General features: G+C 44.7%; 1 protein-coding gene across 2 annotated transcripts in view; it reads left to right on the top strand.

Moving 5' to 3' along the window:
- SFI1 (SFI1 centrin binding protein) overlaps positions 1-17,650 on the top strand; it is a 531,261-nt gene that overhangs the window by 81,224 nt on the left and 432,387 nt on the right. For both annotated transcript variants that reach the window (XM_085635878.1, XM_085635877.1), the window contains exon 4: positions 9,390-9,500. In XM_085635878.1, coding sequence (XP_085492004.1) covers positions 9,390-9,500 — 111 coding nt within the window. The remainder of the gene's footprint in view (positions 1-9,389; positions 9,501-17,650) is intronic.

Raw genomic sequence — 17,650 nt, 5'->3', positions numbered from 1 at the left:
CTCTGACACGAAGTGGGCCTCCAGGGGGCTGTAGTCGGGCAACCCGATGTGTCTGTAGCGATAGGAGGCTAAAGCATGTCTCAACTGTAAATAGATATAGAACTGGGTTTTGTGCAAGTGAAACTTCGTTGTCAATTCCTCAAATGTTTTGATTCAGCACCCCCCTCTCGGACGTCCTTGAGGGTAGATATACCAATAAAGTCCCATTGAGAAAATCCTGGGAGCCTCGTGGCCTGTGCCAGAAAGGTGCCATGCCAGAGGGGTGTCATGGCGGTTAGGGTGTATGTTACTTAATATGCCTAAGCGATGCATGCCAGTAGAGGAGGGTGAGTCTGGTAACAGAGGGCAAGGAGTGGGGCGGTGCCCCTACGTATAGCAGGTGGAGTTATGTTATGTTATTCGGAATTTGTTAAGCGCACGGTCACCCAGGGGTTTCATGGCGCTAAGTGAGACAGATGGTAAACTGAAGAGATAGATGGTAACAATACTCTAACCATGCGCTTGTTTGAATAACCAGGTCTTCAGAGCTCCCCTAAACTCTGCCAGCTTAGTACAATTCCGAGTAGACAGGGGGAAGGAATTCCAGGTTTTTGGGGCAAGGTAGGCGAAACGGGATCCACCAAGTCGTTTCTTTTTGAACGTAGGCAGCGTGAGGAAGGACAGGTGGGCAGAGCGAAGGTCACGGGTCTGTTCGTATTTATTTATGAGTTGATTGACGAACCTGGGACTTTTTCCGTGGAGTGCTTTGAAGATTATGCAGCCTACCTTAAAGGTGATCCGTTGGGCTATAGGGAGCCAATGAAGGGAGGCTAACAGAGGTTTGGCCGACTTCCTGCGGAGTATCCAATGGACCTCGATTGACTCAAACTCCAGTGTATAGGTGGGGTCATGTCTATCTCCTTGAAGCTGGTCATGGACTATGAGGGAGGCCCAGTAGTACAGCTGGATTTCCACCCACTCCAAACCAGCGTTATTTGGTGGTTGTCAACACTTTGCAAAGGACACTCAGGGGTTCCTCTCCGCCCAGAGGAAAGTGCAGAGAGTAGACTGGAGCACTATGAAGAAGGAAGGAAGAGGGGCGAAAATGCAGATAATGCTACAGGACATGGAGGAAGCGGTGGAGGGTGATTATCTTAAAAAGGGCCCCACACCCGGCAATGGAGAGCAGCAATGATGCCCACACTTTGAATTTGTTCTTGGCCTTGGTTAGGAGCAGTAGGCTGTTAAGGTCCAAGTAACATTTCTTTATTTTTTATTTCTTATCGATCAGAGAGATATTATCATGGTCTATGATGTCAAAATACAGCATAGTAGTAAATAATACTTAATATACTATTCCTTTACCTCCCAATGGATATCTACCCAAACATGTAAAATCGACAGCGTACATTGTGGTTATTGGTTCTTGATTCGATACCTGTACACCAACTCTACTTGCAGCTTTCCATTATTCCTCTGCCACCTCCTCCCCCATGCAACCTCAGATTCCCCTGGCTCATCTGAGTGCGCCCACTCTTTGGGTGTACAGTTCTTCTAGTTGCATAACCCCCAACCTTTTCGCCATAAAATTTTCATATAGCAGTGGAGCTGAGGACTTCCACCCTTGTAGAATGGGTGACTTAGCCACCAGTGACCCTATAATGGTTTATCCTTAATGAGCAATGCGATGGTGGGATCCCAAAGTGTGCCCCCTGCAAGTATGGTTCTATTAGGACCTGGGGTTTTGCACCTACGAAAGTCATGATCTCATTCCAGAAATTAAATAATTTGGGGCATTAAATACAACATGGGTCCAATCCCCTCTAACATGAGCACATCGTAAGCACTTAGTAAACGAGGATGAAAGCGTTTGGTGTAGGCAATGTGGGGTGTAATATAGAGCCCATTTTGAATACAATGCCATGCGCTTATAGTTTGCTCATCACAGCGCCTTGTTAGTCATCAGGTTACATTTGCCCCAGCTAGCAAAATCAAGCCTAAGGTCCAAGTAACATTGCAGAGCGTGTGCAATTGTCGTCATACTCAAATACCAAAAGTTGCCCTACATGCAGTCTGACATCTATCTCACTCATGGGAATGTCCCCCTTCACTGGTGCCAATGTAGACTTTTCACAATACACTATCAACCCGAATGCATCCCCATAAACCCGGAGGATCTCCATGAGTTGGGGAAGAGAGTTATGGGGGCTCTGGATTTATAGGAGCATGTTGTAAGTGTAGATGGAGATCCTGTCTTCATGCCCTCTTGGCCAGCAAAATCCCTGAACTGGAGCGTCAAAGCTTATATCTTCTAATGGCTGTATTACCTGAAGGCAAACAGTAGCGTTGAAAGGGGACAACCTGGTGCGTACCACGCTTAATGGGAAAAGGACTGGACAGTACCCCATTGACCCTAACCAGTGCCCACAAGTCTGTGTATTAGGTAGCTGTCAGTTGAGGGAAGCGCGGCCCAAAGTACATTTTTTCGCAAGAAAGTCATCAAGAAGTGCCCGTGCACAGGGTCGACAGACCAATCTATGTTGATCAGCAAGAGTTTACCATCTTCGGTCAGTTGGCGAACATGGGCTAGCGCGATGTGTACTCGTCTTAGACAGTGCCTGGTGCCTCTGCCTGGCATGAAGTCGTTTTGATCTTAGTGCACAAGGAGTCGTATAACATTGAGAAGGTGTATTGCAAGCACTTTCACCAGAATCCTTGCTTCAATATTAGTAAGAGAAATGGGTCGATAGGAAGCAACTCGTCTGCCGCTTGCCGATTTTGTGAATGAAAGTGATCATAGCCCCGTGGAGGTCGTGAGGAGGGGATTGTTGCAGGCAGGCATCTTTGTACAGGACCTTAAAGTGAGGGACAAGCAACAAAGAGCATCTCTTGAAGAGCTCTAAGGCGAAGCAGTTGGGTCCAGGGATAATAGCCAAACTGATTTCCACCTCACTAATAGGGAGATCCAAGTCACTTGGCTCAGCATCATTCAATGCATGTACTATGAACTTGCATGCAAGAGGATGATCACACTCAGCTGTGATTGACGGGCAGCTAGTATATAGTGATAAGCAGTCGGAGGCAACTCTGTGGCGACAGGTAGCCACTAGGAATTGGGGCGGCAGAGCCCCCTTGCCCCTCCTCGATTGGTGTGAATTGTGAGTTTTATAGGGGAGTGCTTAGAAACCGCTCTAGGAAGTATAAAGAAGCTGGCAAGTGTAGCAATCGCTTTAGTGGGGACAAAGAAATAATCAATACCTGACGACGTGCCATGCGGGGGATAGAAGAATGCGTCTCTTGGTGGAGGTGCTGCCACGTGTCCACTAGACCCAATGCTTCTATCCAGCCCTCGAATCTGCAGGTTCTAAGTGCTGCAGAGGGGGAGTTGGAGGCTAGGGAAGGAGTTACAACAGCATTGAAGTCTCCCTCTATGATCGTCTGCCCTGGTGGGGACTCCACCAGCAGCTGTGAAAGGTCGTAGAGAGTGGATTCTAACAGTGATGGTTGGGCATAAACACTCAACAAAGACCACAGACGTCCCTCCAACAAGGCTGTGATCATTACGTATCTGCCCTACTGGTCAGTGACCACTATGTGTACATCAAGGGGAAAGGTCGGCTTTTAAAGTGTTGCTACCCCTCCTGGAGCCCTTTGTGTTATAAGTGTTGTTGTAGCTGTGCCTCCCAAGGGAAGCACAGTTTGTGCCCTGCAGGTGGGTTTCTTGTAGCATCAATACTGCGAGCTGAAGCCTCTTGACCTATAGCATCACCTCCCCCCTCTTGAGTTTATTGTTAACATTCCATGACAGCACCCTGTAGCCCATATGTGGATGTAAGATTTCAGGCGGCTGCCATACCACTTGGGGGTGCTGTTATTCTATAACACACACAATGACGCTGAATACCCATACACTTGTCGTTAAATAAAGATACAACATGGGCCAAAACAATAGCCCCAAACTACTCAACATCCCCCCTCCCTATGCCTACATCACGGAAGCATCTGCCACCCGCCCGAAATAAAAGAGGAGAAATTAAAACCAAAAACATAAATTGTGATGTGAATAGAATTAACAACAACCTGGGGATAGAAGACAAGGTAAACGTATGGGATAGTGGAGGTAAAGGACACTGACCGTTCCTCCACTCTCGTACAAAGAAACTGGACCTGCTTAACATATACTCAGCATATCTACAGTGTGCAGCTGGGGTACACCCCCTGCCCCCACATCAGTGTAGGAGAGTATCTGCCAACATGCTGCTAGCGAGGCCAGGCAGCAGTCAGTCAGTTGACCACGGGGATGCCGGTTGGTACCGCCACCAGGGCAGAATGTGCTTGAACCTCGACCATCTTTGTTATTAGTTGTGGTGTAGTGGAACAGGGTCAGATGGTTCTACACCTGGTGAGGCTAGCTGACAGTCGAGCCTACTCCTGAATCCACGTCGTCCTTGAGGGCCCCTTGGGCTGCATTGCTCTCCAATCAGGGAGAACTCACTTTTTGGGCTGATTTTTGCTTGGTGTCTCCACCGACTCCAGGTGCACCTCTCCTTGGTACGAACGTCTCACATCTCCAGGCCAGGGGTCCTCTGGATCTCCTCGACCCAAGACCAGTCCTGTTCCAGTTTTTCAAAGTAGTAGGATTTATCGTTGAAGATGACCTAACATCAGCATTAAGAGGCGACCCATGTTGTGCAATTTCTGTTTCATGGATTCAAAGGATCACTGCTGCGGGTTTACTAGATTGGTGAAATCCGGGAATATTGAGACCCTATGCTCTAATGAAGGGTTACGTTTCTGTCCCTTTAGTTGAGGATATGGGCGACAGTGTTGGGCGGCGCTATTTGGAATGGCAAGGCTCCAGTGTCCGGGGTGCCTGCTCAAATATAAAATAAGGGGAGAGCATTGAATCTTTGAAGAATGTTTTGATCCAGTTCTACAGGAAAATGACTGCGTCACTGCCCTCCAAACCCATGAGGAAGCTGACAAAGCAGAGGTTGCAACGTGACATATTCTTGGCATCCTCCGCCCGGCTGCACAGTTCAAACTTGGTGACACTGCCTCTCTTCCAAAGATCACTACTTCCATCTTATCTATGTTCAGTTTGAGGTAGTTCGACTTGATCCATGTGGCGATGGCAGTGCTGCACGTGGCGAAGTTCGCTTTGGTGGTGGGGGTCATGTTCGACAGAGAGTATAACTTGTGAGCCGTCCGCGTACAAGAGTATGCTAATGTTGTGAGATATACTAAGGTTGGCTAGCAGGGTCATGTAGATGCTAAATAATGTCTGACTCTGGGACGATCCTCAGGGGACTCCGCAGGTGAGGCTCTTGGGCTCCGAGATGTAGGGAGGTAGGTTGACTCTCTGGGTTCTTCTTTTGAGGAATAATAGGGACCAGTTGAGAGCGGGTCCTTGGATGCCTGGGTCCTGTATCTTTTGATCAGGATGGGGTGTCGAAGGCTGCTGGGAGGTAGAGTAGTATGAGGGCCACTGTGTATCAACAGATTAGCATCATCCTGATGTCTGTGGCTGCGATAGGGCTGTCTCGGTGTTGTGGTTAGATCGAAAGCCTGATTGCTTAATGTCTAGGAGTTGGTGTTTATTTAGATGGTAGGCGACTTGGCTTGATTACTTTCTTTATCAACTTGGCCTAAAAATGGTAGGAGGAACATTGACCTATAGTTTGCTTAGTGGGTAGTGTTGGCCGAGGGTCAATACTGATTAGCATACAGCTGGATCCAAAGTGTCATGGTGTGCAACATAACAATGTATTGGCATGCAACCCTGAGTGATTACCAGTGGCTGAGATTAATTCAAGCATTCCATCCAACATTGTTTTGTATACTCCCGAGTGCAAAGCAGGCAAATCAAGGCGAAAAGAGTACAGCGGGTAGAAAGTGACTGAGTGAGAAAATGGCAAAAAGTAAGAAAGTTGAAATGAAAAAAAGAGAGAAAGGTACCAAAGCCAAAGTCGGCAAAGCAGCAGAAGAGAGCGGGACAGTGGGAGGAGCGGTCATGATGCAGGTGGAGGCTGCGGGGCTTAACTTGACCTCAGTGAAGCATGGTTCGTAAGGGCTGGGCATGGCTGGAGGACCGGGCACTTGACCAGCAGGTATGGCGAGCAGGCAGGGCTGGCAGCGCCGTCTAATCAAGGCAGATACAGTTTATAGGCGCTGGTCAGGACTCCGAATTTTATAGGGCTTGTCAAACCCCTATTGTGGTTTTTGACTATGCAACATTCTTTGGATCTGCTATGAAAGCGTGGTGGTTACCTAGACCTTTGAGTCGACATGGTTGATGCCTGTGGTGCTCCTCTTCAGATCCATCTGATAGAGCACTAGGTTCAGTTGCTGTACAGTCATTTCAACCTCTTCTCTGTCCATATATCTCACCTGCCAGCTCTGAAATGGTTAGTCCACAATTCCAACCTTCTGATAGGGTGCCGTTTTATTCTACTGTGAATACAGATTGCAGTCTACGGTGATCTTGCCATAAGTGCTGTATGAGATAAGTCTGGTACATCACTCCCCGTAAACTTGTTGAAGCCCTGAGTGACCTCTCTGGCCTTAAAGGCATTCGTTCAACAGGACCAAAGAGTTGACATTCAATGTGGACAATATCATAATCATCTTTTACTTGAGGAAACCAGGACACATTCACTGCCTACAGCTCTGTCAAATGAAAGTAGACCTGCTGGATGCAACTGTCTCACAGACCTTGTTGCTGCTTGTGTCCCGCATCACTGGAGTGCACAGCCATGGAGAATACAGTAATACCGGATGCCTTCTTTCCCCCTGAGAAAGTAAACTCTGAGGATGTACTTGAACCTATCTATGAGATCCGGGAAGTGATGTGTCATGGGGGTCATTGTAACCCAGTTGCAAACCATTTGGCTCTGTGGTAGGCATCTGATGTGTTTTTATACAAATGGCTCTACACAAGATCAAAGACAGCCCAATATTGCAGGCCATTCTACTTTCTCTAGCCTGGCCATGCCAAGTGTAATTCTTGGATACCTTGCACCTCTCGAGGGAGCACATCTGGGAAATTCCACATCCCTTAGAGTAATCTCTGAACTGGAGTGTCCTTTTTTTCTTCTTTTTTTCAGGCACTGGCCTTTACTTGCCTAGAACCTTCCTTTGATAAATAAATGCTTTGGCAGCTGCTTGGAAGTACTTCACAGGATGGAAATATAAGGGCAAGTGGCTGATGTTTTGTTACTTTGTTTTGCACCCTTACTACAGTAAGGAATATATATTTTTTTAGTATTGTTAATCAAGCAGTTGAAAGTACAAATGTGTTTTGTGGAACATGGCTAGATTCATCACCCCTGTTTAGTGCAGGGGAAAGAAAGCATTGCTCTTTGTGGAATTTTGAATCTTATAGTGTTTCAAATGTTTGAGTTTCTGGAATCATAGTGCATGAGTAATGATTTTCAACTTGATGAGCACCACCTAACCTCTGGAAAAGATCTTTTCTCGACAAATGTAACCCAGATTGTAGCCATAGCTGGTTTTTGTTCTTAAACTCTTACATTTCAAATATGACTGGTTTAGCTTGGCCCTCTGTCTAATCCTATTAACGTGCTAGATTTCATCTTGGGTGTTTCTAAGGCGAATTCTGCCTGCTTTAATAATCTAAATATTTTATAGCAGTAACAGTTCTCATCAGAAAAAGAAAGTTTGTAGAAATGTTTCTTTTTCTTCTCAAATGTTAGCATGAAGTGTACTCTTATCTAAGAAGTCTAGACTCCACCTTATTCTTGATGCCTTGCAAACTGTGCATCAACTCAAGTTTCAGAATTGACTGTGTAGCAAACTATTCATAGTAAACTAGTGGGTTACGTGAAGTGCATTCTTGTGATTTTCTAGATGGCTATTTTTCATCCATATGAAATGACTACATGAAGCAATTTATTTTAAAAAGGGACCTGATTTAATGTTTTTTAATCTGACGAAATCAATTTCAAATTGAAAAATTAAATAATACATCAGTAGTCGGTGGATGACCCATCGAATTAGACCCACTTGAGGTAGTCATCAGACCCTCTGTAGCGCAGGATTGACCTCTCCTCATCGAATGTGGTAAATCCATTCATAACTCCAATCCTAACATTTTGTCTCTGACTGTAACGAGTCCATGTGTTAACCAAGGGTAAGCAGAGAGCACAGTTCACAATCCAAGCAGCCAGTTGTGTGGTCTTGTATACTGGGACAGCAATGCAATCCCAGGGCTACATCTGTGGAACAGAAAGGATATCTAAAATACAATAGGGCATAACTTGCAGCCTTTGAATAGTATGTGTACGTCTGTAATTCTAAGACCGCCTTTGCTAAATGCATCATATTGCGCATCTGTGGTTTCATAGCATATATTTCAGCAGAGCTACGACATCCCTGGTGACATTTACCAGACTTGTGCATGTCAGAGGGAAGTTACATGGGTTTGTGAGTTACTTCACATCCATTCCACAGGTATTGAGCTGTAGAACTAATATTCAGTTTGTAAAGGTGGTTATGATCAACCTGATTGCCTAAGCCTTGATGCTGCCTTCTCTTCCTCTCACTCTTTTCTCTCTCCTGTGGAATCTGCCCACTGGTTGAGAATGGGTGAGCGTGCCAGGAGTTTATTTTTATACAGCGTGTACTAGCCTTGAAGGTATCAGAGCACATTACATGGGCACCAGTTGAGTTACAGATGGACACATTCATTTTTGTTAGGCATGGGAGATTAAGTGATTTGCCCAGAATCACAGGATGTTGAGCGTCCCTGCTGAGACTCGAACGTGGTTCCCCAGCTCCGAATTCAACTGCTCTAGCCGTTAGGCCACATCCTCTCCCATGAATAGAGGTATCTTTATGGTGACTTTTATTGCTCATAGTCTATAGTTTGTGTTCAATTATCTACACATTACAGCTATCAACAAAGAAGACAAACACTCATTGGCTCTCTTTTTAAAGGGGGAACTGGTGAAGGTATGCACCCATGTGAGAAAAGAATGTTACCTATAGGAAGAATGTCTGCTTGCATCGTACGGACGACATTGTTTTTGTTGAAAAGCTATCGAACTGTTTCTAGCCCTATCACTAGGTTGCACAGTCCTCATTTGTAGATAAGGTGAGCATATAACGTAACTTTGTCTTTTCTTTTCCTGACAATCACTTTATTCTTTCCATCCAAATACCGGCAAATAGGTTATGAGCGCATCTAAGAGCCTAATCTGATATCAGCTTGACAGTCGATGGAAACGCAGACTGTGGGGAATGCTGTATGACTGGGTTTTGTGTGTGCATACAATGTGGCCCCTCCAGAGGTGGGGAGGTACACCTTACTCATAAGAGTTTATAGTGTCCCTCAACTATGGCAGGTGCTGATAGCCCTTCTTTTAGCTCACTCACTGTAATTTCTTTAGGTGTTTTCATGAGCGGAAGCTGCTGCTTGGAGCTTTTGCTGACTGGAAGGAGCAATGGTGGGTTGTCCGGAAGGAGTGGAAGCTGAGCATCCGAGCGGACTGCCACTACAGGTCAGGCTTTCATATTTGTATTGATTTACAAAAAAGCATAGCTTAGAACGTATTTGAAGCATTTCATGCTAGGCACACAGTTCCCTCTATCAGCCTGCACAGTCATCCTTTCCAGAAGCCAGGAGTACTCCCTGGCATGCATGCCCTCACAAACAAGCATTATTGCAACCCACGCTGTGGCATATGAAAACCCAATTTTTTCCCAAATGAGTGACCTCTTCCACTACATCTCACCGGCTTCACCAAGGGTAAGGATGTGGCTCCCGATAATGTTCTGCACTGAAAAGCAATGTACACGAAGGAGCAGGAATCTATCTATATGCTAGGGGTTAAATACACAACCTAATATACATGAACCTGAATTGGTCCCTGAATTCCTATACGGTGCCATTGCTTCCCCTAGGCCTACATAAATTATTATTGCCTATGTTACTTGCCTCAGTTGAAATACCTAGTTCCCACACTAGTAATCAATGAAGCCAGTATGGGTGTGTAATCTTCCATCCGTCCCACCCCTCTCTTAGTAAGGCATACAGTCTCCTATCAGTTTTGTTTGTTTTCACTTCTTGACATATATATCTAGACCATTAATTAACATATTCAAGCACTATTTCAACGTGCATGCCTCATGTTTTATTTAATCCAGGACCCACCATGCAGGTACATAAAATGATCTAGATGCATAACCACGTGGCATTTATTCACTGGGTAGGGGCCCTCCGCTCGTCTGTGCTTTGGGGGCAATTTGGGGTTATTTCCATCACAGTTGTTAAAACAATGAGGTAATACTAAAGCATCCAGTCTACTAATCAAATGAACTCAAAAAATATATATTTTAAAATAAGTTGGTTTTTGAACGGGGATATTTTTTACCACTTTTATATTGAGACACTTTTTTCCACCAGTTTACTTACAGTATACTTTTGCATTGTCACAGACAATATTTGAGGGAGGAACTCTATTTAGTAGTTCCAAAACATAAATCAGTCAAAATTTAAATGAATAAGAAAATAGCATGCGTTCATTATTGTTAACTTTTTTTTGTAGAGAATGAATCTATAATACAAGTATGAATTCTTTATATATATATTTTTTTTTAAATTAATTAAAAAAAAATGTATATTAACCTCCTATTTTGTGAAACTGATGTTTGTTTCCTCTGGGTCCTAATCATTGACTAAAACTTTAAATATTTTAAACTCAATAGTATTCGGCCTTGAAAGAATATTTTTAAAATGTTTATAAAATATATTTAATATTCTATTACAAAATGAACAGATACTAGAAGCTGCTTTCATAATTGTATATTTTACTTTATAGTCGGTCAATCCATTGTTTTGCAAAGTATGTATGTCCTATTTGTTCAAAATCAAATTGATGGAAATCTGAGAGCTAGAGTACATCCTTTACGAAAGGAAATGGGTCCATTTCAAATGCACTGGAATGTGTAATACGAGTATTTCTTTTCATTAATTTCTTAAACCAATTATCAAAAGAGTTTCAAATTAAAGTTTTGAGAACCCAGTCGCCAGTAACCTGTAAAAATAGTGGTTTTAGTAGTTTTTGATATATGCTAAACAAGTAACAAAATCTAGATAATGGTAATCCTAGAAAAACACATTTTGAACATGCTTCCAACATAAGAAAGAAACTCTCATAATTGACAATAGCATTGTATAGGGCAGATCCTCTATTCTTTAGCCCACACATCATTATTGAAATTCCCACAATATTTGCAGCTCAAAACAAGCGTGATTCTAACATTTCAGCTTTCCCCGGTAATAACCTATTAAAATAATCAGTGAATTGTGGGTGAAATGCTGCCATCTTGAAAGATGGTCCTCTTTATATTGAAAATGTTTTTTTTAAAGGTAAAAAAATGCTTCAGTATTAGAAGGCTTCGCAGAATATCTTTCTAGATGGTGTTATTTCCCTGCATAAATGGATATGAACCATGGTAGTTAAAGGAGGAAATACGATTAGATATTGCTTCGATAGATGTGTCCATCCTTAACCTGCTGATAACCTATCGAGGGGCAGATATCTTGCTAGCCTCTTCCTTTCTGACACAACCAGCTCAATGGAGGTTTGTGTAGAGAAGACCTGGAGACCGTGTTTGTGTCAGTGCATTTCTAAAACTGATGCACACTGGGCCCTTGTACAGAAAATTAGAAGTAGAGCACGTTCTTCCAACATTCGCATGATCAGCCACAGACCTGAGTGAAATTTGGTGAAACCGAACAGGATCCAGGGTAGCTATTGGGAGGAAAATTGATGCCTGAGAATATCTGTTTGAACATTCTTGTTGCTTAGTACATGCAATGCTGATGGAGGCACTCGATTAAGTCCTGCACATTAGCTTATCATCTGCTGTAGGATTCCTTGTGGCGCTTTGTTCCACTGTGCATTGTATGGAGGGTTTTTCCACACTAATGTCTCTCTGAACAGTCAGAAAGGATAGAGATAAGATGTGGATGAACATAAAGAGACCATGCCAAATTACTTGTACCTCTGTCTACTTGGAGTGAGATATTGCCAGAAAAGATCACAGATCCTGGATATTTCTCATTTAGAGTAACCCGTTCCATTCAGTCATGTACCTACATGACTGCTTGGGGAAATAACTGAGTTGATGAAATGATAATGAGTTTTGGATTCTCAATGGACTGCTGCAGTCAAATCTGTTCTGATAACATGTTAAAAAGCTTAATATCCTGTGACTCAGGAGTCAAGTAATCATATATGTATCTCACCAGGTGGTGATGCAATGTATCAAACTGTGGAAGTGCAAGTGGCCGTACGCATTTTAACCTACAGCTCCAGGCTGGATAATGTTTCTTGATGTTGAAAGGCTGTAAAATAGGAGTGCTATTTTTTTTCTTCCAATTTGGTTGAGAGCTTCTTATACTTGCAACTGAGCTGAATAATGAGTCGCTGGTTGGATTCATTTTTATTTTTAGCTTTAACAGGAATGGACGATCTTTCAACAAGTGGCAATATAAGGGAGTAGCCAAGAAAATTAATTTTGCTCCTTTTTATGGCACAAAATAACAGGACAAAGGGACTAAGCCCAATCTTTATCATGGAACCCAGTGGGATTTATTTCCCCAATGAAAATTTCTAATATATGATGAAAAAATATGCATTTTACAGCATTAAAGGAATTTTGTTAAAAACTGAATTTACCAGCATTTACTTTTTTGTTTCATGATTTCCATCTTCAAATTTTCCTTCCATTTTCTTTATCCCGCCGTTCTTTCCATCCATCTTTCTTTTCTACTTTCTATTTTGTCTTTACTTCTTTCCATTCTTCTTTCATTCCTCTTTCTGTCTGTGCGTCATTTTCTCATTCCATCTCTCATTCTTTCTGTTGTTTATATTCTTATTTCTTTTTCTTTCCCTCTTCCCTTACTACCATCCTTTCATTCTTTTGTATTCCTTGTTTTCTTATCTTTCTCTTGTCCTACTTCCTCCCCTTCCTTCCATCTTTTTTCTTTTTGTTTTCCTTCCATTCGTTAAAATGTCTTGTCTCGCCTTCAGTCTCTCGTTTAGTGTATTATTTTATTCTGTTTTTCTCATTTCATTCCCTCTTTACATGTTTATTTCTTAGTTTCTTTTATCTTTTCATCTTGCTGGGCTTCTTTCGATCATAAATTCATTCTTTTGTTCTTCCTTTTTCTTCCTTTCACTCTTTCTTTCCATATTTCACTTCTTCATTTGTGCCATTTTTACATTATGCTTTCCTTGTTCTTTCCACCGTTCTCTCCTTATATGCATTCTATTCTCCTTCCGTGTGCTCTCCCTCAATTTGCCTCATACTTTTTGTTTACTATTTTAATAACTTCTCTTTCTCTCTCTGTATGTTATTTTGCTCCTTTGGCACCCTTTGCGCCCCAGACCACAGCTGTGTTTTTATTAATTTCTGTTTCTCTCTTTTGATGACCTGCGAGCCACAGATCCAATTTAGTAAGGGCCATACAATATCTGCCCATGTGGCCCACCCACAGAAGCTGATGTAGTGCGTGCTTCGCTATAGCTGTGCTGCAAAAAATGCAGATGGTTCTTCCCAGCTTGGTGAGCCGAATCTTTGTGCACAAGCCAATAGACCCGGTAAAAGTCAACCTGAATAAAAGGGTTTTGCAAAATTCCTACAAGGGAAAATCCAGCTGCTCGGATATTAGATTGAAGAAAAGAACCTGGGGTTAATAGTCATCAATTTGGAACATCCAATGCAGGGGATGAAATATCAAGTGAAGGTAAGCATTTTGTAAATCCAATCTGTGGAAGAAAGCTACTATAATTACTATATGCAAAGCCTACATCCTGAAATGTATCTTTCTAATGAATATGCCTAACTTTAGGTAGGAGACCAGGCAGATCTCCAGAATTCTGCTTTGTGCTAGAAAGAAAATGAAGAAGTAACCAGCACCTCTTTCCAGAACCAGATCACCCCTTCTATCATCTTCATTGCACCTTATGTCTTTATGAGGTTGGGGAATTAAAAATTTCCTAGCTAACGTAACGGAAAGTTTAAATTCTATTAAGGACTCGGAGGCGAGGATTATGCCTTCTTTCTTCACTTTATTCGAATAGCAGCGATAAGAAGAACAAAGACTACATTTCCCATGAACCAAGGGGAAGGTAGAAAAAGATAAACACATGGAAACATCTAATCCTGAACAGAGAACCAGTGTCCAATCAGGAGTCCTCTAGACCAACATAGTCCTTTGCTAGTGTCCCCTCTTCCTCTTTCGGAGCGCGAAGACAGCCCAATCCTTCTCTTCAGGCGTCCTGCTTGTGAGAATCCGAACCTGAAAAGAACAGACACTCATACCGGAAGAACAATACTGCTAAAGCCTGCAAAGGAAGCATGAAGCAGTGCATTTGAACGACAAAGGAATCACAAATAAGCAATTCAAGTAAAGTACTTACTGCAGTACGGGGAGGGATCTCCTCCTGGAGTGCAGGGCGGGATAATCCTCGCCTCCGAGTCATTAATAGAATTGAAACTTTCCGTTATGTTAGCTAGGAAATTTTTCATTCTATGTCGGGACTGGAGGCGAGGATTATGCTTGTTTAAAGCTTGCCCACAACCAACTGAGCCACATTAAGCACCGGCTTGAAGTAAAACCTCTTAAAGGTTGAGTCTGAAGACCAATCTGCCGCATTGAGGATATCTTCCAAGCGGGCTCCCAAGCCAAATGCTTTCGAGGCCATAGCTCCTCGAGTGGAATGTGCACCAAAGGGACGGAGGCTAATGCCAGCCTCTTGCATCACCCAACGCCACCATCTAGCAATGGTAGGTGACAAAACCGCCTTAAAGGGTTTCCGGAGCGCAATAAGGAGCTGGCGCTCCCCTGGAGGACGAAATTCCTCCGTCATTTCCTCATATGCTTTGAGGCATCTGACCACACAAAGTTTTGGTGATTCCGGGAACGCCGGATAGGAGATGACCCTGGAATGGCATTTTGTGTGTCGTAACAATGTGAAGGTCACTCCATCAGGGGTAAACATCCTGCCAGTGATATCTAGAGCACGGACGTCCAAGACCCGTCTGCAAGAGATCAGACACAGGAGCATGGCCAATTTCGCCGAAAGCTCCTTCCTGGAGAGAAACCTGTTAGGTTGCCAGGACAGAAAAAGGTTGAGGACGTGATTCACGTCCCAGAGGGTGGAGTAACACGGCTCTGAGGGCAAGGACAAGCGAATGCCCCGTAGTAGCCTGCAAACCATCGGATGTTCACCCAAAGGGGACCCATCCACCGGGGAGTGGCCGGACAAAATGGCCGATCAGAAGGTGTTAATGGACCGGTAGGCCAGACCATCAGCCAACTGAGCCAGAAAGTTCACTATGGCAACAACGTCAGCGACCACGGGATCGATACCCCGTTGCAAACACCAACAGGACCATCTGTGCCACGCGGACTTGTACCTCTTGACGGTACTCTCCGCCCAAGCTTTGGCGATGAAACCCTCAGCTTCTTGCAAAAGTCCCGGGACTTCCCAACGACCCCTGAAATCCGCCACGCCATGAGCCACAGCGAGTTCGACAACACCAGGGGATGAGGGGGCCCCCTCCGGACTCATGAGAAGAGTCGGAAACCGGGGGAGTAGGATTGGAAAATCCCAAGAAAGTTCCAGAAGAACAGGAAACCAGACTTGAGATCTCCATAGAGGGGTGATCATGACTAGGTCCACTAACTGCCTGCAGACCTGAGCTATTACCCGCGTGATCATCGCGAACGGGGGAAACGCTTACCCCTGCACCAGACTCCAGTCCTGGAGAAACACATCCGTGGCAGTCGCCAGGGGATCCGGCCTCCAACTGAAGAACCAAGGGGTCTGGTGGTCCAGTCTGGACCCAAACAGATCCGCAGAGAAAGGACCCCTGTGACTGTTCCGTCCGGAAAACACGGACTGGTATAACCTCCAGAGGCTCGAGTCCCAAAAATGACGTGACTGAAAGTCCGCTTCCACATTGTCTCGTTCGGGGAGATATTCTGCCGTGACCGAGATCTGGCTGTCCAGGCAGTACTGCCAGAAACTTGCTGCCAGATCCTAGAGGGCTTGCGACCTTGTGCCCCCCAAATGGTTCACGCAACAAACAGCTGAAATGTTGTCCATCTTTAGGAGCACGCATGACTGCACCGAGCCTCTCATCCAGCAGCGTACCGCAAAGGATCCCGCCAGAAGTTCTAGGCAATTTATATGCAACTTCTGTTCTGCGGGAGACCTCAACCCTCCTGTAGAAAGGTCTCCCCATCGGGCACCCCATTCAAGCCTGCTGGCATCTGATTAGATTATAAGGTCTGGAGCCGAACCGAAAATGGCACGCTCGTTCCAGGCGTCCATATGATCCAACCATCAATGGATCTCTGCTTTCGCTTCGTCTGACAACAGGACTTTGTGTGAATAAGGATACGCTTTGCGAAGGAAGTAAGCCTTGAGGCGCTGCAGGGCTCTGTAGTGGAGAGGGCCCGGGAAAATGGCATGTACTGAGACGGACAAAAGGCCCACCACCCGAGCCAGTTGGCGGAGTGACACCTGGTGTTTGGCCAGAACACGCCGCAACTCGTGTTGGATCTTGGTGATCTTCCTGGCCGGGAGACTGAGGGTCGACATTGTAGTCGGCCGTAGCAGAGACTTCTGCTCACTAATTACAAAGCCAAGGTCTTGAAGTAGACTTACCTCCAACTGCAGGTGTGCTGTCAATTGCCGAGGGCATGAATCCATCAGCAGGATGTCGTCTAGATACACAATCATCCTGACAGCCCGAGCTCTCAAGAACTCGACCACCGGCTTGAGCACCTTGGTGAAACACCAGGGAGCCGAAGAGAGCCCAAAAGAAAGGGCCGGGAACTCGTAAACGCGATGACGCCAGGCGAACTGAAGGAACCGACGATGTGGAGGATGAATCTGGATCACCAAGTAGGCGTCCTTGAGGTCCAAACAAACCATCCAATCGTGCGGGCGCAACACAGCCCGAAGGAGATGAATCCCCTCCATTTTGAAATTGTTATAAACCAGCCATTCGTTGAACTCGCTTAAATTGATGACTGGCCTCTTGCCGTCATCGGTTTTGTCGACCTAAGAAAATATTGCTTAAAGAGCCCCTGGGATGAAGGGAAGCAATGAAAATAGTGCTCTTGTGGAGAAGGGATGTGACTTCCTCGTCCACCAACGCTGCATCTTGCACTGAAAATTGAATGGATCAAGGGGCGGACCTTTGCACTGGGGTTCCTACAAATTCTATATGAAAACCTCGCACTGTTTGGAGCACCCAAGCGTTGTGTGTTATGGTCAACCAAGCCTGGTAACAACCTGCCAACCGCCGCCTATTCTTGGTGGGGAAATAGGGAGAATACTCACCAGGACTTGAGGTAGAAGAACCTCCTCTGAATCCTTTTCCTTTCCTGTGGTGTCCTCTTTTGGGATAAAAGTTCCCGAAGCGAGATTGGTCCTGGTATTGACCGGAGCCTCTGTTGTTGTTGTGGTGGGATTGACGAGCGGCCCCTGCCTCGGCTGGCCCCACGAAAAACACGCGGGAAAACCTTTTTGATGGTAGACTTGGCTTTGTCCAATGAGGTGAAAGTTTTGACAAATTTGCCAAGTTCTTTCACAAAGGGTTCCCCTGAGCAACGGCGCCCGCC

The sequence above is a fragment of the Triturus cristatus genome, chromosome 11 (assembly GCF_964204655.1).
Source record: "Triturus cristatus chromosome 11, aTriCri1.1, whole genome shotgun sequence".
NCBI classification, from domain to species: domain Eukaryota; kingdom Metazoa; phylum Chordata; class Amphibia; order Caudata; family Salamandridae; genus Triturus; species Triturus cristatus.
The sequence above is the reverse complement of the archived record's forward strand: the minus strand, read 5'-3'. Positions and strand labels throughout refer to the sequence as shown.